Source organism: Entelurus aequoreus, linkage group LG07 (genome assembly GCF_033978785.1).
Source record: "Entelurus aequoreus isolate RoL-2023_Sb linkage group LG07, RoL_Eaeq_v1.1, whole genome shotgun sequence".
NCBI classification, from domain to species: Eukaryota; Metazoa; Chordata; class Actinopteri; order Syngnathiformes; family Syngnathidae; genus Entelurus; species Entelurus aequoreus.
The window spans coordinates 11,471,318-11,496,714 of NC_084737.1; the positions used below are offsets into that span (position 1 = coordinate 11,471,318).

General features: G+C 38.4%; 1 protein-coding gene and 1 long non-coding RNA gene across 3 annotated transcripts in view; one reads left to right on the forward strand and one right to left on the reverse strand.

Annotated features, from left to right (window-relative positions):
* Positions 1–25,397, forward strand: part of zbtb48 (zinc finger and BTB domain containing 48) — a 34,880-nt gene that overhangs the window by 226 nt on the left and 9,257 nt on the right. The window contains exons 1-10 of one of the 2 annotated variants that reach the window (XM_062052571.1): positions 34–116; positions 2,783–3,411; positions 8,680–8,924; positions 8,988–9,093; positions 11,485–11,577; positions 11,683–11,769; positions 13,994–14,148; positions 14,626–14,762; positions 14,831–14,995; positions 15,065–15,153. In XM_062052571.1, coding sequence (XP_061908555.1) covers positions 2,788–3,411; positions 8,680–8,924; positions 8,988–9,093; positions 11,485–11,577; positions 11,683–11,769; positions 13,994–14,148; positions 14,626–14,762; positions 14,831–14,995; positions 15,065–15,153 — 1,701 coding nt within the window. In that variant the 5' untranslated portion in view covers positions 34–116; positions 2,783–2,787. Of the gene's footprint in view, positions 1–33; positions 117–2,782; positions 3,412–8,679; positions 8,925–8,987; positions 9,094–11,484; positions 11,578–11,682; positions 11,770–13,993; positions 14,149–14,625; positions 14,763–14,830; positions 14,996–15,064; positions 15,154–25,397 lie in introns of those variants that run through there. The other variant, XM_062052572.1, reaches the window with a different exon arrangement.
* LOC133653377 (uncharacterized) overlaps positions 3,185–25,397 on the reverse strand; it is a 32,308-nt gene continuing 10,095 nt past the window's right edge. The window contains exon 3 of the long non-coding RNA XR_009826717.1: positions 3,185–4,328. This is a non-coding gene — a long non-coding RNA (uncharacterized LOC133653377). The remainder of the gene's footprint in view (positions 4,329–25,397) is intronic.

The window sequence follows — 25,397 nt, forward strand, 5'->3', positions numbered from 1 at the left end:
TTTTGTATGAGTATCTCTACTGTGGTACAACTACTAAACCCGTCATTTCTATTCCGGAGTTCGGCCAGTCGTGACGTCACTTCCTCTTCCGGTTACAGTTGTGAGCCGACAAGAAGGTAAATGGAGCTAGTTTTGCTCTCTTCCAGCAAATAACGCCGTCGTTGTTGCGTTGAGTGTTACCGCGCAGCTTATAAGTAGTTACAAGTCGACGTTAAGGTTTCGTCCGTGTTTGTAGAGCTTTTAAAAAGCAACTGCTGCGCGCCATAATAGCCAAGGGAGCGTCTTGAAAAATGCATGCTACGAAATAAACGTCGAGGTTTCCCGTTATTTTTTGTATCTGTATAATAGAGATGTACGATAAATATTAGGCTGATATGAAGCAATTACGTCATAACACCGATAACATGAAAATGTACGACCTAACAAGATTGTGCTGTGCGTGGGTGAGGCGAGGTGAGCAAATCAGGCGCTCCCTTTCCCTAGCCCGTGCCGTAAACTGCCTGTCGTAAAACTCCCCCGAGTAAACAAACATGGTAGAGAGTTATGTTTCTGGTTAAAAAATATATTATCATGTATTCCAAAAATATTCTTTGTTAAAATAAAGATAAAATACTGTACTTAAATATCTGCATTACTTATGATTTAAAAACAAATCAATCAAATTGTAGAATGTAAAATTGACAATAGATGTTATGGTTAATAATAATAATACATTTTATTTGTAAAAAGCACTTTACTTTGAGCAAACAACCTCAAAGTGCTACAGTGTATTGAAAAAAATAATAAAAAATAAATAAAAACCAGAACAGCCTAATAGCTAGAACTATTATGCATATATCTATAAAAAGGCTTTTTTTTAAAGAAAGGTTTTTAAGCCTTTTTTAAAAGCATCCACAGTCTGTGGTGCCCTCAGGTGGTCAGGGAGAGCATTCCACAGACTGGGAGCGGCTAAATTCCGCTGACTTTGAGTTCCATCCATCCGTCCATCTTCTTCCGCTTATCCGAGGTGGGGTCGCGGGGGCAGCAGCCTAAGCAGGGGAAGCCCAGACTTCCCCTCTCCCCAGCCACTTCGTCCAGCTCCTCCCGGGGGATCCCGAGGCGTTCCCAGGCCAGCCGGGAGATATAGTCTTCCCAACGTGTCCTGGGTCTTCCCCGTGGCCTCCTACCGGTCGGATGTGTCCGAGACATGAGTTTTTAACCATAAAATCAACTTTGGAACAGTTTTTTTTCCATATACACTAAAACATTAAAAAATAAACATTAAAACAGCAAGATTTTACGGTAAAAACTAAACTAAACTGGCAGCTCTGTTGCTTGATTTTTCCCGCTAGAAACAGTGGTATTGTTTTTACATTTATTAAAAAAATGTATATACTGTAAAAAAAAAAACACTTTTACTGTAAAATTCTGGTGACTGAGCTGCCAGTTTTTAAAGTAAAATGTAAATATTTTTTTTGCAGCTTATGTAAAAAAAAATATATTGTTATTATATATATATATATATATATATATATATATATATATATATATATATATATATATATATATATATATATATATATATTAGGGCTGCAACAACTAATTGATTAAAATAGATTATAAAACTAGTTGGTAATTAATTTAGTCATCGATTTGTTGGATCTATGCTATGCGCATGCGCAGAGGCTACTTTTTTTTAAATTTTTTAAATCTTTTTTTTATTTTTATAAACCTTTATTTATAAACTGCAACATTTGCAAACAGCTGAGAAACAATAATCAAAATAAGTATGGTGCCAGTATGCTGTTTTTTTTCAATAAAATACTAGACAGGATAGAAATGTAGTTTGTCTCTTTTATCCAATTGATTAATCGAAGTAATAATCGACAGATTAATAGATTATTAAAATTAATCGTTAGTTGCAGCCCTAATATATGTGTATATATATATATATATATATATATATATATATATATATATATATATATATATATATATATATATATATATATATATATACATATATATATATGTGTGTGTGTGTATATATACATATATGTGTGTGTATATATATATATACACATGTCTCTTTTATCCGATTATTAATCGATTAATCGAAGTAATAATCGACAGATTAATCGATTATTAAAATTAGTTAGTTGCAGCCCTAATATATATATATATATATATATATATATATATATATATATATATATATATATATATATATATATATATATATATACACACATGTGTATATATATATATATGCTCTCTTCCAGCAAATCGATTAATCGATTAATAATCGGATAAAAGAGACATACTACATTTCTATCCTTTACAGTATTTTATTGGGAAAAAAACAGCATACCGGCACCATACTTATTTTGATTATTGTTTCTCAGCTGTTTGTAAATGTTGCAGTTTATAAATAAAGGTTTATAAAAAAATATATATTAAAAAAAAAATTGCCTCTGCGCATAGCATAGATCCAACGAATCGATGACTAAATTAATCGCCAATATTTTTATAATCGATTTAATCGATTAGTTGTTGCAGCCCTCTATATATATATATATATATATACATATACATATACGTATATATATATATATATACATATATATATATATATATACATATATATATATATATATACACTGTATGTATATTCATATATTCCTCATTGTTAAAAGCGACAACCATAACTGCATTGTGGCCCTCAATGAAAACCAGTTTGACCCCCTGTGTTAATATATAAACATATGTTGAGGTAATATAAAAAAAAGTGCATTTGTTTCAGTGGAAATGCGCGCTGCCACGCACGCCCAGCGTGTCCTGTCCACCTTGAACCAGCAGAGGGCGGCAGGGAGTTTCTGCGACACCCTGCTGAAAGTGTCGGACGGTGCCATCTACGCCGCCCACCGCGGCGTCCTCGCCTGCTTCAGCCGCGCCTTCCAGGGCGCCGACATGTCCGCCGCCAAAGAGCTGAGCCTCCAGGAGTGCTGCGGCGAGGGCCTGGAGGTGCTGCTGGACTTTGTCTACACGGGACAACTCAAGCTGGACCCCGGCGTCCTGGACAAGGTGCAGAGCGCGGCGGCCAGCCTGTGCGTCCCCGAGGCGCTGGCGCTGTGTCAGCGATTCCGCGACACGCCCGCGGACGCTCCTCTCAAGCGGGGGCGAGGCAGGCCAAGAAAGACGGAGACTGACGTCTGTCTCGAGGATAAAACGGCGACGAGCGCCAAAGAGGAGTGCGGCTCGGACGCGCTCGCAGGAAGCGTGAACGCGCTCGCAGGAAGCGTGAACGCGCTCGCCACCACCCGCTCCGGTCGAGTGGTCAAAGGTCCCAGACGGCTGATGGCGGACGAGGACGATGAAGCCCCGCCTACATTTTGCCATGACATCGCTGAGCAGACGACGGGTGAGAGTCAGGTAAGTGCATCAAAGACATCATTTCAACCTGTTTGGTAGGAAGTCTTCGCCAAATGCTGCCAAGGGGTGTGGCAACCCAGCAAATGATCATTTTCCATTTTATAAGAATCAACTCGTATATTACGATTTTTTTTATTTTTTATACAAGAATACAAAATATTGTATTACAAAAAAGGGAATTCATTAATAATGTCATTTTCAAGTCATAACATTCAAAACTTTTCACATGAATGACTCGTCATGACATTACCAAAAAAAAAAACAAGCATAATTCTTCGAAGAAAAGTTGTAACTTAATGAGACTTGTGTCATAATATGATAAAAACATGTTTAATTATACAAGAATAAAATTGTGTATTAGAAAAATATGAATATTAAGTCAAAGTCCTAACGTTGTACAAAAAAATATTTCACATGAATAATAATAATAATAGATTTTATTTGTAAAAAGCACTTTACATTGAGTAAAAAACCTCAAAGTGCTACAGTGTATTAAAAAAATAAAGATAATAAACATTAAATAAATAATTAAATTAAAATTAAAAATAGAACAGCCAAATAGCTAGAACTAGTATGCATATATCTAAAAAAAAAAAAAGTATTTTTAAGCCTTTTTTAAAAGCATCCACAGTCTGTGGTGCCCTCAGGTGGTCAGGGAGAGCGTTCCACAGACTGGGAGTGGTGGAGCAGAAAGCCCGGTCTCCCATTGTTCGCAGCTTTGTCCTCGGAGGTTGGAGGTGGTGTGTGGAGGATTTGGGGGTGAGTAGTTCTTTGAGGTAGAGGGGCGCATTACCATGGAGGCACTGGTGGGTTAGTAGGGAGACTTTGAGTGGAACAGGAAGCCAGTGAAGGGATTTGAGAATTGGTGTGATATGGTCGTATCTCCGCATTCTCATCAGGATCCTAGCAGCACTGTTCTGTATAAAATTTCAATTTTACAAGATTTGTCATAACATTACGATAGGTACTTTATGCTCTTCATGTTTTCTTGTAAATTTAATCTTGTCTTTTTTTCTCCGTAATGTTATGGATTATGAGTTTCATTAAATTACGACTTAGAATAACTATCGTTAGTTGTCTTGTAATTTTATGACAAAAGTCTTGTAAATTTACAATCCTATTCTGGAAAAAAACAATTTTTATGTTTTGACTTTTTAAAATATATTTTTTTCCATTTACTATTTTACAATACATGAGTATATTCTCGTAATACAACTTTTTATCGCAAAGTCTTAGTAATTATGACTTTGAAGAATTATTGTTAGTTATAGTTAGTGATCCTCTGTAAAATAAGAGTGATCTGTTGTATTTAAGGATGTACTGCAAAAACACTAGTCAAAGATCCTCTATATGACAAGAGGGTTTTACTGTTTTTAATGATCTACTGTAAAAATGCTGGTCAAAGATCCTCTAACATGAGAGTGATCTGTCGTTTTTAAGGATGTACTGCAAAAACACCAGACAAAGATCCTCTATATCAGTGGTCCCCAACCACCGGGCCGCGGACCGACTGGTACCGGGCCGCACAAGAATTAAAATTTTTTTTTTTTTTTTTTTTTTAATGAAATCAACATAAAAAACACAATATATACATTATATATCAATATAGATCAATACAGTCTGCAGGGATACAGTCCGTAAGCACACATGATTGTATTTATTTATGTAAAAAAATTTTTTTTTTTTTTTAAATACCCCCCCACCGGTCCGTGGGACAAATTTTCAAGCGTTGACCGGTCCGCAGCTACAAAAAGGTTGGGGACCACTGCTCTATATGACAAAAACACTAGTCAAAGATCCTCTATATGACAAAAACACTAGTCAAAGATCCTCTATATGACAAAAACACTAGTCAAAGATCCTTTATATGACAAAAACACTAGTCAAAGATCCTCTATATGACAAAAACACTAGTCAAAGATCCTCTATATGACAAAAACACTAGTCAAAGATCCTCTACATGACAAACTAGTCAAAGATCCTCTATATGACAAAAACACTAGTCAAATATCCTCTATATGACAAAAACACTAGTCAAAGATCCCCTAAATGACAAACTAGTCAAAGATCCTCTATATGACAAAAACACTAGTCAAAGATCCTCTATATGACAAAAACACTAGTCAAAGATCCTCTATATGACAAAAACACTAGTCAAAGATCCTTTATATGACAAAAACACTAGTCAAAGATCCTCTATATGACAAAAACACTAGTCAAAGATCCTCTATATGACAAAAACACTAGTCAAAGATCCTCTACATGACAAACTAGTCAAAGATCCTCTATATGACAAAAACACTAGTCAAATATCCTCTATATGACAAAAACACTAGTCAAAGATCCCCTAAATGACAAACTAGTCAAAGATCCTCTATATGACAAAAACACTAGTCAAAGATCCTCTATATGACAAAAACACTAGTCAAAGATCCTTTATATGACAAAAACACTAGTCAAAGATCCTCTATATGACAAAAACACTAGTCAAAGATCCTCTATATGACAAAAACACTAGTCAAAGGTCCTCTACATGACAAACTAGTCAAAGATCCTCTATATGACAAAAACACTAGTCAAATATCCTCTATATGACAAAAACACTAGTCAAAGATCCCCTAAATGACAAACTAGTCAAAGATCCTCTATATGACAAAAACACTAGTCAAAGATCCTCTATATGACAAAAACACTAGTCAAAGATCCCCTATATGACAAACTAGTCAAAGATCCTCTATATGACAAAAACACTAGTCAAAGATCCTCTATATGACAAAAACACTAGTCAAAGATCCTCTATATGACAAAAACACTAGTCAAAGATCCTCTATATGACAAAAACACTAGTCAAAGATCCTTTATATGACAAACACTAGTCAAAGATCCTCTATATGACAAAAAAACTAGTCAAAGATCCTCTATATGACAAAAACACTAGTCAAATATCCTCTATATGACAAAAACACTAGTCAAAGATCCTCTATATGACAAAAACACTAGTCAAAGATCCTCTATATGACAAAAACACTAGTCAAATATCCTCTATATGACAAAAACACTAGTCAAAGATCCTCTATATGACAAAAACACTAGTCAAAGATCCTCTATATGACAAAAACACTAGTCAAAGATCCTTTATATGACAAAAACACTAGTCAAAGATCCTATATATATCACCAGAGTCCTCTGCTGTCTTTGGGAAGTTACAGCAAAAACATGAGTCAACAGTCCTCTATATTATGACAAAAACACTAGTCAAAGATCCTCTATATGACAAAAACACTAGTCAAATATCCTCTATATGACAAAAACACTAGTCAAAGATCCTCTATATGACAAACTAGTCAAAGATCCTCTATATGACAAAAACACTAGTCAAAGATCCTATATATATCACCAGAGTCCTCTGCTGTCTTTAGGAAGCTACAGCAAAAACATGAGTCAACAGTCCTCTATATTATGACAAAAACACTAGTCAAAGATCCTCTATATGACAAAAACACTAGTCAAAGATCCTCTATATCATGACAAAAACACTAGTCAAAGATCCTCTATATGACAAAAACACTAGTCAAAGATCCTCTATATGACAAAAACACTAGTCAAATATCCTCTATATGACAAAAACACTAGTCAAAGATCCTCTATATGACAAACTAGTCAAAGATCCTCTATATGACAAAAACACTAGTCAAATATCCTCTATATGACAAAAACACTAGTCAAAGATCCCCTAAATGACAAACTAGTCAAAGATCCTCTATATGACAAAAACACTAGTCAAAGATCCTCTATATGACAAAAACACTAGTCAAAGATCCCCTATATGACAAACTAGTCAAAGATCCTCTATATGACAAAAACACTAGTCAAAGATCCTCTATATGACAAAAACACTAGTCAAAGATCCTCTATATGACAAAAACACTAGTCAAAGATCCTCTATATGACAAAAACACTAGTCAAAGATCCTTTATATGACAACAACACTAGTCAAAGATCCCCTATATGACAAAAACACTAGTGAAAGATCCTCTATATGACAAAAACACTAGTCAAAGATCCTCTACATGACAAACTAGTCAAAGATCCTCTATATGACATAAACACTAGTCAAATATCCTCTATATGACAAAAACACTAGTCAAAGATCCCCTATATGACAAACTAGTCAAAGATCCTCTATATGACAAAAACACTAGTCAAAGATCCTCTATATGACAAAAACACTAGTCAAAGATCCTCTATATGACAAAAACACTAGTCAAAGATCCTCTATATGACAAAAACACTAGTCAAAGATCCTTTATATGACAACAACACTAGTCAAAGATCCTCTATATGACAAAAACACTAGTGAAAGATCCTCTATATGACATAAACACTAGTCAAATATCCTCTATATGACAAAAACACTAGTCAAAGATCCCCTATATGACAAACTAGTCAAATATCCTCTATATGACAAGAACACTAGTCAAAGATCCTCTATATGACAAAAACACTAGTCAAATATCCTCTATATGACAAAACACTAGTCAAAGATCCTCTATATGACAAAAACACTAGTCAAAGATCCCCTATATGACAAACTAGTCAAATATCCTCTATATGACAAGAACACTAGTCAAAGATCCTCTATATGACAAAAACACTAGTCAAATATCCTCTATATGACAAAACACTAGTCAAAGATCCTCTATATGACAAAAACACTAGTCAAAGATCCTCTATATGACAAAAACACTAGTCAAATATCCTCTATATGACAAAAACACTAGTCAAAGATCCTCTATATGACAAACTAGTCAAAGATCCTCTATGACAAAAACACTAGTCAAAGATCCTTTATATGACAAAAACAGTCAAAGATCCTCTATATGACAAACTAGTCAAAGATCCTCTATATGACAAAAACACTAGTCAAAGATCCTTTATATGACAAAAACAGTCAAAGATCCTATATATATATCACCAGAGTCCTCTGCTGTCTTTAGGAAGCTACAGCAAAAACATGAGTCAACAGTCTATATTATGACAAAAACACTAGTCAAAGATCCTTTATATGACAGGAGTTTTAAAGATCTACTGTAGAAATGCTAGTCAAAGATCCTCCATGTGACAGGAGTGATTTGGCAGACAGGAAGTTATTTCTAAAAACTTTTATGTTATATTTCAATCTGCTGTTTTAAAATGTGTAAAAGGTCTCCATGAGACTACAGCGCCACCATGTGGACACAACACACAATGACACAATGCTACTTGCAGGCCAGCGGGCCGCCGAGCGACACAGACGCGGGTGAGGACTTTGACACGACCGTCCCGGACTCCGACGAGGAGTACGTTCCCGTCCGCCAGTCCGGTCCCGGCGAGACCGCGTCCCTCGCAGCCTCCCAGCTGGAGACCAACGGGGACGACGGCGAAGCGCCGGAGGACGAGTCGAGCAGTTCTGTGCAGTGTCCCGTCTGCCGCAAAGTCTTCAAGAGCAAATACTACCTCAAAGTCCACAACAGGTAGAGGACCGTGTTGTTAGCATTGTGGAACTGAAAAGTCTCATGTTGTTTTTTTTGTCCAAGACGACACACTGGAGAGAAACCCTTTGGTTGCCAGAAATGTGGGAAGCGTTACTTCCGGAAGGAGAATCTGATGATCCATGAGGTCAGACATTGCACCACACCACAGGTGAGGACAACCACGTCGTTTATACGCTATATGGCCATATGAACTTGAAGTGCCATCCCATTCCTAACCCATAGGGTTCAATATGATGTGGGTCCGCCTTTTGCAGCTATTACAGCTTCAACTCTTCTCTGAGGGCTGTCCACAAGGTTGCCGAGTGTGTTTGTAGGAATTTCAAAAGCGCATTGGTGAGGTCACACACTGATGTTGGCTCTCAGTCTCCGTTCTAATTCATCCCAAATGTGTTATATTGGGTTCAGGTCAGGACTCTGTGCAGGCCAGTCAAGTTCATCCACACCATGTCTTTATGGACCTTGCTTTGTGCACAGTCATGTTGGAAAAGGAAGGGGACACGCTCCAAACTGCTCCCACCAGGTTGGGAGCATGGAATTGTCCAAAATGTTTTGCTATCCTGGAGCATTCAACGTTCCTTTCACTGGAACTAAGGGGCCAAGCCCAACTCCTAAAAAACAACCCCACACCATAATTCCTCCTCCACCAAATTTCCCACTCGTCCGAAATGTAGCGTTGTCCCGGCAACCTCCAAACCCAGACTGGTCCATCAAATAGAAAAGCGTGATTCATCAGTCCAGAGAAGGCGTCTCCACTGCATCCCACGCTCTGTATTGGACTTGGTGATGTATGGCTTAGATGCAGCTGCTCGGCCATGGAAACCCATTCCACGAAGCTCTCTGCGTACTGCACGTGGGCTAATTGGAAGGTCACATGAAGTTTGGAGCTCTGTAGCAACTGACGGTGCAGAAAGTCTTTGCACTATGCTGACCTCTGTCAGTTTACGTGGCCTACCACTTGGTGGCTGAGTTGCTGTTGTTCCCCAAACTCTTCCATTTTCTTATAATAAAGTTGACTTTGAAATATTTAGGAGCGAGGAAATTTCACGACTGGATTTGTTGCATCCTATGACAGTTCCATGCTGGAAATCACTGAGAGCGGCCCATTCTTTCACAAATGTTTGTAGAAACAGTCTCCATGCCTAAGTGCTTGATTTGATACACCGGGCCAAGTGATTAGGACACCTAATTCTGAACATTTGGATGGGTGGCCAAATACTTTTGGTAATATAGTGTATATACAAAACCCAAAAGCAGTGAAGTTGTCACGTTGTGTAAAATGGTAAATAAAAAGAGAATACAATGATTTGCAAATCCTGTTCAACTTATATTCAATTGAATATACTGCAAAGATATTTCATGTTCACACTGAGAAACTTCGCTTTTTTTGGCAAATAATCATCAACTTAGAATTTAATGGCAGCAACACATTGCAAAAAAGTTGTCACAGGGGCATGTTCAACACTGTGTTACATGGCCTTTCCTTTTAACAACACTCAGTAAAGGTTTGGGAACTGAGGAGACACATTTTTGAAGCTTCTCAGGTGGAATTCTTTCCCATTCTTGCTTGATGTACAGCTTAAGTTGTTCAACAGTCCGGGGGTCTCCATTGTGGTATTTTAGGCTTCATAATGCGCCACACATTTTCAATTGGAGACAGGTCTGGACTACAGGCAGGCCAGTCTAGTACCCACACTCTTTTACTATGAAGCCACGTTGATGTAACACGTGGCTTGGTGTTGTCTTGCTGAAATACGTTGCTTGGATGGCAACATATGTTGCTCCAAAACCTGTATGTACCTTTCAGCATTAATGGTGCCTTCACAGATGTGTAAGTTACCCATGTCTTGGGCACTAATACACCCCCATACCATCACACATGCTGGCTTTTACACTTTGCGCCTATAACAATCCGGATGGTTCTTTTCCTCTTTGGTCCGGAGGACACGATGTCCAACGTTTCCAAAAACAATTTGAAATGTGGACTTGTCAGACCACAGAACACTTTTCCACTTTGCATCAGTCCATCTTAGATGAGCTCGGGCCCAGCCAAGCTGGCGGCGTTTCTGGGTGTTGTTGATAAATGGCTTTCGCTTTGCATTGTAGAGTTTTAACTTGCACTTACAGATGTAGCGACCAACTGTAGTTACTGACAGTGGTTTTCTGAAGTGTTCCTGAGCCCATGTGGTGATATCCTTTACACACTGATGTCGCTTTTTGATGCAGTACAGCCTGAGGGATCGAAGGTCACGGGCATTTTCGCTTACGTGCAGTGATTTCTCCAGATTCCTTTTGATGATATTACGGAGCGTAGATGGTTAAATCCCTAAATTCCTTGCAATAGCTGGTTGAGAAATGTTGTTCTTAAACAATTTGCTCACACATTTGTTGACAAAGTGGTGACCCTCGCCCCGTCCTTGTTTGTGAATGACTGAGCATTTCATGGAAGCTGCTTTTATACCCAATCATGGCACCCACCTGTTCCAGCCATGTCTTTGAAATGTGATCGGTGATGCGTTGGTGTTTTCCGTGTGCGCCACAGACCTACGCCTGTCCCACGTGCTCGACCACGTTTCCAGGCAAAGAGGAGCTGCGTGCACACGTGGTGTCACACACGGGACACACACCCTACAAGGTACGTGCAGGTGATGTCACGCCGCTTAGTGCTGCTGGACTTTGTGGTCTTTTTGTCTTCTAGTGTTGTCTTTTTGTCTTCTAGTGTTGTCTTTTTGTCTTCTAGTGTTCGACGTGCGCCGAACACTTCATGTACAAGAAGAACCTGACGGCTCACATGATGAAGGTCCACGGACACCCCAAACCACACGCTGTGAGTCCATTTAGGCAATCATTGATGCCACCAGTGGACCTCAAAGATCCTCTATATGACACCAGAGTCCTCTGCTGTTTTTAGGAAGCTACAGCAAAAACACTAGTTAACAGTCCTCTATATTATGACAAAAACACTAGTCAAAGATCCTTTATATCACAGGAGTGATCGGCTGTTTTCAAGGATGTACTGCAAAAACTCCAGACAAAAATCCTCTATATGACAAAAATTATAGTCAAAGATTGTCTTTATTGACAGGAGCCCTGTGCTGTTTTTAGGAAGCTACAGCAAAAATACTAGTCAAAGATCCTCTATATTATGACAAAAACACTAGTCAAACATCTTCTATATATCACCAGAGTCCTCTGCTGTGTTTAGGAAGCTACAGCAAAAACACGAGTCAACAGTCCTCTATATTATGACAAAAACACTAGTCAAAGATCCTCTATGTGACAGGAGTGATCAGCTGTTTTCAAGGATGTACTGCCAAAGCTCCAGACAAAGATCCTCTATATGACAAAAATTATAGTCAAATATTCTCTTTATTGACAGGAGCCCTATGCGGTTTTTAAGAAGCGACAGCAAAAACACTAGTCAAAGATCCTCTATATAGTGACAAAAACACTACTCAAAGATCCTCTATTTAATGACAAAAACACTAGTCAAAGATCCTCTATATAACACAAGAGTCCTCTGCTGTTTTTAGGAAGCTACAGCAAAAACACTAGTTAAAGATCCTCTATATTATGACAAAAACACTAGTCAACACCCCTCTATATGACAAAAACACTAGTCAAAGATCCTCTATATGACAAAACCTCTAGTCAAAAATCCTCTATATAACACCAGAGTCATTTGCTGTCTTTAGGAACCTATAGCAAAAACACTAGTCAAAGATCCTCTATATCATGACAAAAACACTATTCAAAGATCCTCTATATGCCACCAGAGTCCTTTGCTGTCTTTAGGAAGCTACAGCAAAAACACTAGTCAAAGATCCTCTATATCATGACAAAAACACTAGTCAACAGTCGTCTATATGACAAAACCTCTAGTCAAAAATCCTCTATTTAACACCAGAGTCATTTGCTGTCTTTAGGAAGCTATAGCAAAAACACTAGTCAAAGATCCTCTATATAATGACAAAAACACGAGTCAAAGATCCTCTATATGACACCAGAGTCCTTTGCGGTCTTTAGGAAGCTACAGCAAAAACACGAGTCAACAGTCCTCTATATTATGACAAAAACACTAGTCAAAGATCCTCTATACAACACCAGAGTCATCTGCTGTTTTATAAGAAGCTACAGCAAAAACACGAGTCAACAGTCCTCTATATTATGACAAAAACTCCAGTCAAAGATCCTCTATATAACACCAAAGCCCTCTGCTGTTTTATAGGAAGCTACAGCAAAAACACTAGTCAACAGTCCTCTATATTATGACAAAAACACTAGTCAAAGATCCTCTATATAACACCAGAGTCCTCTGCTGTCTTTAGGAAGCTACAGCAAAAACACTAGTCAACAGTCCTCTATATCATGACAAAAACACTAGTCAAAGATCCTCTATATAACACCAGAGTCCTCTGCTGTCTTTAGGAAGCTACAGCAAAAACACGAGTCAACAGTCCTCTATGTGACAAAAACACTAGTCAAAGATCCTCTATATAACACCAAAGCCCTCTGCTGTTTTATAGGAAGCTACAGCAAAAACACTAGTCAACAGTCCTCTATATTATGACAAAAACACTAGTCAAAGATCCTCTATATAACACCAGAGTCCTCTGCTGTCTTTAGGAAGCTACAGCAAAAACACTAGTCAACAGTCCTCTATATCATGACAAAAACACTAGTCAAAGATCCTCTATATGACAAAAACTCTAGTCAAAGATCCTCTATATAACACCAGAGTCTTCTGCTGTCTTTAGGAAGCGACAACAAAAACACTATAGTCAACAGTCCTCTATATCATGAGAAAAACTCTAGTCAAAGATCCTCTATATCATGACAAAAACACTAGTCAAATATCCTCTATATGACAAAAACACTAGTCAAAGATCCTCTATATGACAAAAACACTAGTCAAAGATCCTCTATATACCACCAGAGTCCTCTGCTGTCTTTAGGAAGCGACAGCAAAAACACTAGTCAGCAGTCCTCTATATTATGACAAAAACCCTAACCAAAGATCCTCTATATGACAAACTCCACGTGTCTTTCAGTGCCCTCAGTGCCCCAAAACCTTCCTAACGCGCTCGGAGCTGCGCGTGCACGAGGCGTCCAAACATCGTGGCGAGAAGCCGTTTGTGTGCGAGGAGTGCGGCCATCGAGCCTCCAGTCGCAACGGCCTGCAGATGCACATCAAAGCCATCCACAGGTAGGCACTGTGCACCTGGACGCCACTAGAGGGCACCACAGCTCCAACTCAAGTAGCTTTGACCAGACAGGGAGATTATGTATTGACCACAGGTAGGCGCTGTGCACCTGGACGCCACTAGAGGGCGCCACAGCTCCAACTGAAGTAGCTTTGACCAGACAGGGAGAAGTATGTATTGACCACAGGTAGGCGCTGTGCACCTGGATGCCACTAGAGGGCGCCACAGCTCCAACTGAAGTAGCTTTGACCAGACAGGGAGATTATGTATTGAGTACAATATGATACAAGTAGAAGTTGGACCATGACCACGGTGTGTTTTTAAAAGCACACCTGTGTCATTTGCGTGTCACTTTTATTTTTTTGTCACTCTTTAGTTTGTTTTCAGGCTACAAAACACAGTTAGCATGTGAGCTATAATCTTTAATGTCATTTTTGAATGCTAGAATTGAAAGCGCATGACTTGAATTGTCCCGGCAGGAACGAGCGTCCCTTCGTGTGCAGCGTCTGCAACCACGCCTTCTCCCAGAAGAACAACCTCAACATGCACCTGCGCGTGCACAGCGGCGAGCGGCCCTACCAGTGTCACCTGTGCGGCAAAACCTTCCGAACGCAAGGTGAACCACAACCACCCTCGCCTCCCGCCTGTTTCCCGCACTAACGTTTGCCTTCTGCCGGACGCCAGCCAGCCTGGACAAACATCACCGCACGCACACGGGCGAGCGTCCCTTCCCGTGCGACGCGTGCGAGCGGCGCTTCTCCGAGAAGGGCGCGCTCCTCCGCCACAAGGCCAGCAAGCACGAGGAGGGTCGGCCCCACTGCTGCCATATTTGTAGCAAGACCTTTAAGGGTAAAAACACACCAACAACACAGCCTCCATTTTGGCTCCAATAATAGGATCATGTGTCCTCCCTGCCAGCCAAAGAGCAACTGAGCGTTCACCTGCGGCGCCATAAAGGCATGCGGAAGTTTGAATGTGGCGACTGCGGATACAAGTTCACCCGACAGGTAAACTGCAGCCAAACTTCTTTCTTTCTTTAGTTTATTTCGAACATGAACACACTTACAGTATAATACATCACACAATCTCATATTATTTCACTTTACATTATGTCCGAAAACACTAGTCAAAGATCCTCTATGTGACAAAAACACAAGTCAAAGATCCTCTATATGACAAAAACACTAGTCAAGGAACCTCTATGTGACAAAAACACTAATCAAAGATCCTCTATATGACAAAAACACTAGTCAAAGATCCTGTAAATGACAAAAACACTAGTCAAAGATCCTCTATATGACAAAAATTACTAGTCAAATATCGTCTATATGACAAAAACACTAGTCAAAGATCCTCTATGTGACAAAAACACTAGTCCAAAGATCCTCTATGACAAAAACACTAGTCAAAGATCCTCTATATGACAAAAATTACTAGTCAAATATCGTCTATATGACAAAAACACTAGTCAAAGATCCTCTATGTGACAAAACACTAGTCAAAGATCCTCTGTGACAAAAACACTAGTCAAACATCCTCTATATGACAAAAACACTAGTCAAATATCCTCTATATGACACAATCACTAGTCAAAGATCCTCTATATTAAAAAAAGATCCTTTATATGACAAAAACTCTAGTCAAAGATCCTCTATATAACACCAGAGTCCTCTGCTGTCTTTAGGAAGCTACAGCAAAAACACTAATCAACAGTCCTCTATATCATGACAAAAACACTAGTCAAAGATCCTCTATGTGACAAAAACTCTAGTCAAAGATCCTCTATGTGACAAAAACACTAGTCAAAGATCCTCTAAATGACAAAAACACTAGTCAAAGATCCTCTATATGACAAAAATTACCAGTCAAATATCCTCTATATGACAAAAACACTAGTCAAAGATTCTCTATGTGACAAAAACACTAGTCCAAAGATCCTCTATATGACAAAAACACTAGTCAAAGATCCTCTACATGACAAAAACACTAGTCAAAGATCCTCTATGTGACAAAAACACTAGTCAAAGATCCTCTATATGACAAAAACACTAGTCAAAGATCCTCTTTATGACAAAAACACTAGTCAAAGATCCTCTATATGGCAAAAACACTAGTCAAAGATCCTCTATGTGACAAAAACACTAGTTGAAGATCCTCCATGTGACAAAAACACTAGTCAAATATCCTCTTTATGACAAAAACACTACTCAAAGATCCTCTATATGACAAAAACACTAGTCAAAGATACTCTATATGACAAAAACACTAGTCAAAGATCCTCTATATGACAAAAACACTAGTCAAAGATCCTCTTTATGACAAAAAACTAGTCAAAGATCCTCTATGACAAAAAAACTAGTCAAAGATCCTCTTTATGACAAAAAAACTAGTCAAAGATCCTCTATGTGACAAAAACACTAGTCAAAGATCCTCTATGTGACAAAAACACTAGTCAAAGATCCTCTATATGACATAAACACGAGTCAAAGATCCTCTATATGACAAAAACACTAGTCAAAGATCCTCTGTGACAAAAACACTAGTCAAAGATCCTCTATAAGACAAAAACACTAGTCAAAGATGGTATTTTTTTACTGCTACTTTAAAGCCAGAAAGCTGCCACTACAGGTTTGTGTCATGTGTTCTCTGGCTTTTTCTACAAAAGGAAACAACTGAATGAACATGCATGAGTCATTGGTACTTGAACCGAATGAACATGTACGAGTCATTGGTACTTGAACTGAATGAACATGTATGAGTCATTGGTACTTGAACTGAATGAACATGCATGAGTCATTGGTACTTGAACTGAATGAACATGCATGAGTCATTGGTACTTGAACTGAATGAACATGCATGAGTCATTGGTACTTGAACTGAATGAACATGCATGAGTCATTGGTACTTGAACTGAATGAACATGTATGAGTCATTGGTACTTGAACTGAATGAACATGCATGAGTCATTGGTACTTGAACTGAATGAACATGCATGAGTCATTGGTACTTGAACTGAATGAACATGTATGAGTCATTGGTACTTGAACTGAATGAACATGTACGAGTCATTGGTACTTGAACTGAATGAACATGTACGAGTCATTGGTACTTGAACTGAAGGAACATGTGAGTCATTGGTACTTGAACTGAATGAACATGCATGAGTCATTGGTACTTGAACTGAATGAACATGCATGAGTCATTGGTACTTGAACTGAATGAACATGTACGAGTCATTGGTACTTGAACTGAATGAACATGCATGAGTCATTGGTACTTGAACTGAATGAACATGCATGAGTCATTGGTACTTGAACTGAATGAACAGGTATGAGTCATTGGTACTTGAACTGAATGAACATGCATGAGTCATTGGTACTTGAACTGAATGAACATGTATGAGTCATTGGTACTTGAACTGAATGAACATGTACGAGTCATTGGTACTTGAACTGAATGAACATGCATGAGTCATTGGTACTTGAACTGAATGAACATGCATGAGTCATTGGTACTTGAACTGAATGAACATGCATGAGTCATTGGTACTTGAACTGAATGAACATGCATGAGTCATTGGTACTTGAACTGAATGAACATGCATGAGTCATTGGTACTTGAACTGAATGAACATGTATGAGTCATTGGTACTTGAACTGAATGAACATGTATGAGTCATTGGTACTTGAACTGAATGAACATGCATGAGTCATTGGTACTTGAACTGAATGAACATGCATGAGTCATTGGTACTTGAACTGAATGAACATGTGTGAGTCATTGGTACTTGAACTGAATGAACATGTATGAGTCATTGGTACTTGAACTGAATGAACATGCATGAGTCATTGGTACATGAACTGAATGAACATGTATGAGTCATTGGTACTTGAACTGAATGAACATGCCTGAGTCATTGGTACTTGAACTAAATGAACATGCATGAGTCATTGGTACTTGAACTGAATGAACATGCATGAGTCATTGGTACTTGAACTGAATGAACATGCATGAGTCATTGGTACTTGAACTGAATGAACATGCATGAGTCATTGGTACATGAACTGAATGAACATGCATGAGTCATTGGTACTTGAACTGAATGAACATGCATGAGTCATCGGTACTTGAACTGAATGAACATGCATGAGTCATTGGTACTTGAACTGAATGAACATGTATGAGTCATTGGTACTTGAACTGCATGAACATGCATGAGTCATTGGTACTTGAACTGAATGAACATGCATGAGTCATCGGTACTTGAACTGAATGAACATGTATGAGTCATTGGTACTTGAACTGAATGAACATGCATGAGTCGTCGGTACTTGAACTGAATGAACATGCATCAGTCATTGGTACTTGAACTGAATGAACATGTACGAGTCATTGGTACTTGAACTGAATGAACATGTGTGAGTCATTGGTACTTGAACTGAATGAACATGCGTGAGTCATTGGTACTTGAACTGAATGAACATGTATGAGTCATTGGTACTTGAACTGAATGAACATGTATGAGTCATTGGTACTTGAACTGAATGAACATGCATGAGTCATTGGTACTTGAACTGAATGAACATGCCTGAGTCATTGGTACTTGAACTAAATGAACATGTATGAGTCATTGGTACTTGAACTGAATGAACAGGTATGAGTCATTGGTACTTGAACTGAATGAACATGCATGAGTCATTGGTACTTGAACTGAATGAACATGTATGAGTCATTGGTACTTGAACTGAATGAACAGGTATGAGTCATTGGTACTTGAACTGAATGAACATGCATGAGTCATTGGTACTTGAACTGAATGAACATGCATGAGTCATTGGTACTTGAACTGAATGAACATGTACGAGTCATTGGTACTTGAACTGAATGAACATGCATGAGTCATTGGTACTTGAACTGAATGAACATGCATGAGTCATTGGTACTTGAACTGAAAGAACATGTATGAGTCATTGGTACTTGAACTGAATGAACATGCATGAGTCATTGGTCCTTGAACTGAATGAACATGCCTGAGTCATTGGTACTTGAACTGAATGAACATGTATGAGTCATTGGTACTTGAACTGAATGAACATGTATGAGTCATTGGTACTTGAACTGAATGAACATGCATGAGTCATTGGTACATGAACTGAATGAACATGTATGAGTCATTGGTACTTGAACTGAATGAACATGCCTGAGTCATTGGTACTTGAACTAAATGAACATGCATGAGTCATTGGTACTTGAACTGAATGAACATGCATGAGTCATTGGTACTTGAACTGAATGAACATGCATGAGTCATTGGTACTTGAACTGAATGAACATGCATGAGTCATTGGTACATGAACTGAATGAACATGCATGAGTCATTGGTACTTGAACTGAATGAACATGCATGAGTCATCGGTACTTGAACTGAATGAACATGCATGAGTCATTGGTACTTGAACTGAATGAACATGTATGAGTCATTGGTACTTGAACTGCATGAACATGCATGAGTCATTGGTACTTGAACTGAATGAACATGCATGAGTCATCGGTACTTGAACTGAATGAACATGTATGAGTCATTGGTACTTGAACTGAATGAACATGCATGAGTCATCGGTACTTGAACTGAATGAACATGCATGAGTCATCGGTACTTGAACTGAATGAACATGCATCAGTCATTGGTACTTGAACTGAATGAACATGTACGAGTCATTGGTACTTGAACTGAATGAACATGTGTGAGTCATTGGTACTTGAACTGAATGAACATGCGTGAGTCATTGGTACTTGAACTGAATGAACATGTATGAGTCATTGGTACTTGAACTGAATGAACATGTATGAGTCATTGGTACTTGAACTGAATGAACATGCATGAGTCATTGGTACTTGAACTGAATGAACATGCCTGAGTCATTGGTACTTGAACTAAATGAACATGTATGAGTCATTGGTACTTGAACTGAATGAACAGGTATGAGTCATTGGTACTTGAACTGAATGAACATGCATGAGTCATTGGTACTTGAACTGAATGAACATGTATGAGTCATTGGTACTTGAACTGAATGAACAGGTATGAGTCATTGGTACTTGAACTGAATGAACATGCATGAGTCATTGGTACTTGAACTGAATGAACATGCATGAGTCATTGGTACTTGAACTGAATGAACATGTACGAGTCATTGGTACTTGAACTGAATGAACATGCATGAGTCATTGGTACTTGAACTGAATGAACATGCATGAGTCATTGGTACTTGAACTGAAAGAACATGTATGAGTCATTGGTACTTGAACTGAATGAACATGCATGAGTCATTGGTCCTTGAACTGAATGAACATGCCTGAGTCATTGGTACTTGAACTGAATGAACATGTATGAGTCATTGGTACTTGAACTGAATGAACATGTATGAGTCATTGGTACTTGAACTGAATGAACATGCATGAGTCATTGGTACATGAACTGAATGAACATGTATGAGTCATTGGTACTTGAACTGAATGAACATGCCTGAGTCATTGGTACTTGAACTAAATGAACATGCATGAGTCATTGGTACTTGAACTGAATGAACATGCATGAGTCATTGGTACTTGAACTGAATGAACATGCATGAGTCATTGGTACTTGAACTGAATGAACATGCATGAGTCATTGGTACATGAACTGAATGAACATGCATGAGTCATTGGTACTTGAACTGAATGAACATGCATGAGTCATCGGTACTTGAACTGAATGAACATGCATGAGTCATTGGTACTTGAACCGAATGAACATGTACGAGTCATTGGTACTTGAACTGAATGAACATGTATGAGTCATTGGTACTTGAACTGAATGAACATGCATGAGTCATTGGTACTTGAACTGAATGAACATGCATGAGTCATTGGTACTTGAACTGAATGAACATGCATGAGTCATTGGTACTTGAACTGAATGAACATGCATGAGTCATTGGTACTTGAACTGAATGAACATGTATGAGTCATTGGTACTTGAACTGAATGAACATGCATGAGTCATTGGTACTTGAACTGAATGAACATGCATGAGTCATTGGTACTTGAACTGAATGAACATGTATGAGTCATTGGTACTTGAACTGAATGAACATGTACGAGTCATTGGTACTTGAACTGAATGAACATGTACGAGTCATTGGTACTTGAACTGAAGGAACATGTGAGTCATTGGTACTTGAACTGAATGAACATGCATGAGTCATTGGTACTTGAACTGAATGAACATGCATGAGTCATTGGTACTTGAACTGAATGAACATGTACGAGTCATTGGTACTTGAACTGAATGAACATGCATGAGTCATTGGTACTTGAACTGAATGAACATGCATGAGTCATTGGTACTTGAACTGAATGAACAGGTATGAGTCATTGGTACTTGAACTGAATGAACATGCATGAGTCATTGGTACTTGAACTGAATGAACATGTATGAGTCATTGGTACTTGAACTGAATGAACATGTACGAGTCATTGGTACTTGAACTGAATGAACATGCATGAGTCATTGGTACTTGAACTGAATGAACATGCATGAGTCATTGGTACTTGAACTGAATGAACATGCATGAGTCATTGGTACTTGAACTGAATGAACATGCATGAGTCATTGGTACTTGAACTGAATGAACATGCATGAGTCATTGGTACTTGAACTGAATGAACATGTATGAGTCATTGGTACTTGAACTGAATGAACATGTATGAGTCATTGGTACTTGAACTGAATGAACATGCATGAGTCATTGGTACTTGAACTGAATGAACATGCATGAGTCATTGGTACTTGAACTGAATGAACATGTGTGAGTCATTGGTACTTGAACTGAATGAACATGTATGAGTCATTGGTACTTGAACTGAATGAACATGCATGAGTCATTGGTACATGAACTGAATGAACATGTATGAGTCATTGGTACTTGAACTGAATGAACATGCCTGAGTCATTGGTACTTGAACTAAATGAACATGCATGAGTCATTGGTACTTGAACTGAATGAACATGCATGAGTCATTGGTACTTGAACTGAATGAACATGCATGAGTCATTGGTACTTGAACTGAATGAACATGCATGAGTCATTGGTACATGAACTGAATGAACATGCATGAGTCATTGGTACTTGAACTGAATGAACATGCATGAGTCATCGGTACTTGAACTGAATGAACATGCATGAGTCATTGGTACTTGAACTGAATGAACATGTATGAGTCATTGGTACTTGAACTGCATGAACATGCATGAGTCATTGGTACTTGAACTGAATGAACATGCATGAGTCATCGGTACTTGAACTGAATGAACATGTATGAGTCATTGGTACTTGAACTGAATGAACATGCATGAGTCGTCGGTACTTGAACTGAATGAACATGCATCAGTCATTGGTACTTGAACTGAATGAACATGTACGAGTCATTGGTACTTGAACTGAATGAACATGTGTGAGTCATTGGTACTTGAACTGAATGAACATGCGTGAGTCATTGGTACTTGAACTGAATGAACATGTATGAGTCATTGGTACTTGAACTGAATGAACATGTATGAGTCATTGGTACTTGAACTGAATGAACATGCATGAGTCATTGGTACTTGAACTGAATGAACATGCCTGAGTCATTGGTACTTGAACTAAATGAACATGTATGAGTCATTGGTACTTGAACTGAATGAACAGGTATGAGTCATTGGTACTTGAACTGAATGAACATGCATGAGTCATTGGTACTTGAACTGAATGAACATGTATGAGTCATTGGTACTTGAACTGAATGAACAGGTATGAGTCATTGGTACTTGAACTGAATGAACATGCATGAGTCATTGGTACTTGAACTGAATGAACATGCATGAGTCATTGGTACTTGAACTGAATGAACATGTACGAGTCATTGGTACTTGAACTGAATGAACATGCATGAGTCATTGGTACTTGAACTGAATGAACATGCATGAGTCATTGGTACTTGAACTGAAAGAACATGTATGAGTCATTGGTACTTGAACTGAATGAACATGCATGAGTCATTGGTCCTTGAACTGAATGAACATGCCTGAGTCATTGGTACTTGAACTGAATGAACATGTATGAGTCATTGGTACTTGAACTGAATGAACATGTATGAGTCATTGGTACTTGAACTGAATGAACATGCATGAGTCATTGGTACATGAACTGAATGAACATGTATGAGTCATTGGTACTTGAACTGAATGAACATGCCTGAGTCATTGGTACTTGAACTAAATGAACATGCATGAGTCATTGGTACTTGAACTGAATGAACATGCATGAGTCATTGGTACTTGAACTGAATGAACATGCATGAGTCATTGGTACTTGAACTGAATGAACATGCATGAGTCATTGGTACATGAACTGAATGAACATGCATGAGTCATTGGTACTTGAACTGAATGAACATGCATGAGTCATCGGTACTTGAACTGAATGAACATGCATGAGTCATTGGTACTTGAACTGAATGAACATGTATGAGTCATTGGTACTTGAACTGCATGAACATGCATGAGTCATTGGTACTTGAACTGAATGAACATGCATGAGTCATCGGTACTTGAACTGAATGAACATGTATGAGTCATTGGTACTTGAACTGAATGAACATGCATGAGTCATCGGTACTTGAACTGAATGAACATGCATGAGTCATCGGTACTTGAACTGAATGAACATGCATCAGTCATTGGTACTTGAACTGAATGAACATGTACGAGTCATTGGTACTTGAACTGAATGAACATGTGTGAGTCATTGGTACTTGAACTGAATGAACATGCGTGAGTCATTGGTACTTGAACTGAATGAACATGTATGAGTCATTGGTACTTGAACTGAATGAACATGTATGAGTCATTGGTACTTGAACTGAATGAACATGCATGAGTCATTGGTACTTGAACTGAATGAACATGCCTGAGTCATTGGTACTTGAACTAAATGAACATGTATGAGTCATTGGTACTTGAACTGAATGAACAGGTATGAGTCATTGGTACTTGAACTGAATGAACATGCATGAGTCATTGGTACTTGAACTGAATGAACATGTATGAGTCATTGGTACTTGAACTGAATGAACAGGTATGAGTCATTGGTACTTGAACTGAATGAACATGCATGAGTCATTGGTACTTGAACTGAATGAACATGCATGAGTCATTGGTACTTGAACTGAATGAACATGTACGAGTCATTGGTACTTGAACTGAATGAACATGCATGAGTCATTGGTACTTGAACTGAATGAACATGCATGAGTCATTGGTACTTGAACTGAAAGAACATGTATGAGTCATTGGTACTTGAACTGAATGAACATGCATGAGTCATTGGTCCTTGAACTGAATGAACATGCCTGAGTCATTGGTACTTGAACTGAATGAACATGTATGAGTCATTGGTACTTGAACTGAATGAACATGTATGAGTCATTGGTACTTGAACTGAATGAACATGCATGAGTCATTGGTACATGAACTGAATGAACATGTATGAGTCATTGGTACTTGAACTGAATGAACATGCCTGAGTCATTGGTACTTGAACTAAATGAACATGCATGAGTCATTGGTACTTGAACTGAATGAACATGCATGAGTCATTGGTACTTGAACTGAATGAACATGCATGAGTCATTGGTACTTGAACTGAATGAACATGCATGAGTCATTGGTACATGAACTGAATGAACATGCATGAGTCATTGGTACTTGAACTGAATGAACATGCATGAGTCATCGGTACTTGAACTGAATGAACATGCATGAGTCATTGGTACTTGAACTGAATGAACATGTATGAGTCATTGGTACTTGAACTGCATGAACATGCATGAGTCATTGGTACTTGAACTGAATGAACATGCATGAGTCATCGGTACTTGAACTGAATGAACATGTATGAGTCATTGGTACTTGAACTGAATGAACATGCATGAGTCATCGGTACTTGAACTGAATGAACATGCATCAGTCATTGGTACTTGAACTGAATGAACATGTACGAGTCATTGGTACTTGAACTGAATGAACATGTGTGAGTCATTGGTACTTGAACTGAATGAACATGCGTGAGTCATTGGTACTTGAACTGAATGAACATGCGTGAGTCATTGGTACTTGAACTGAATGAACATGTATGAGTCATTGGTACTTGAACTGAATGAACATGTA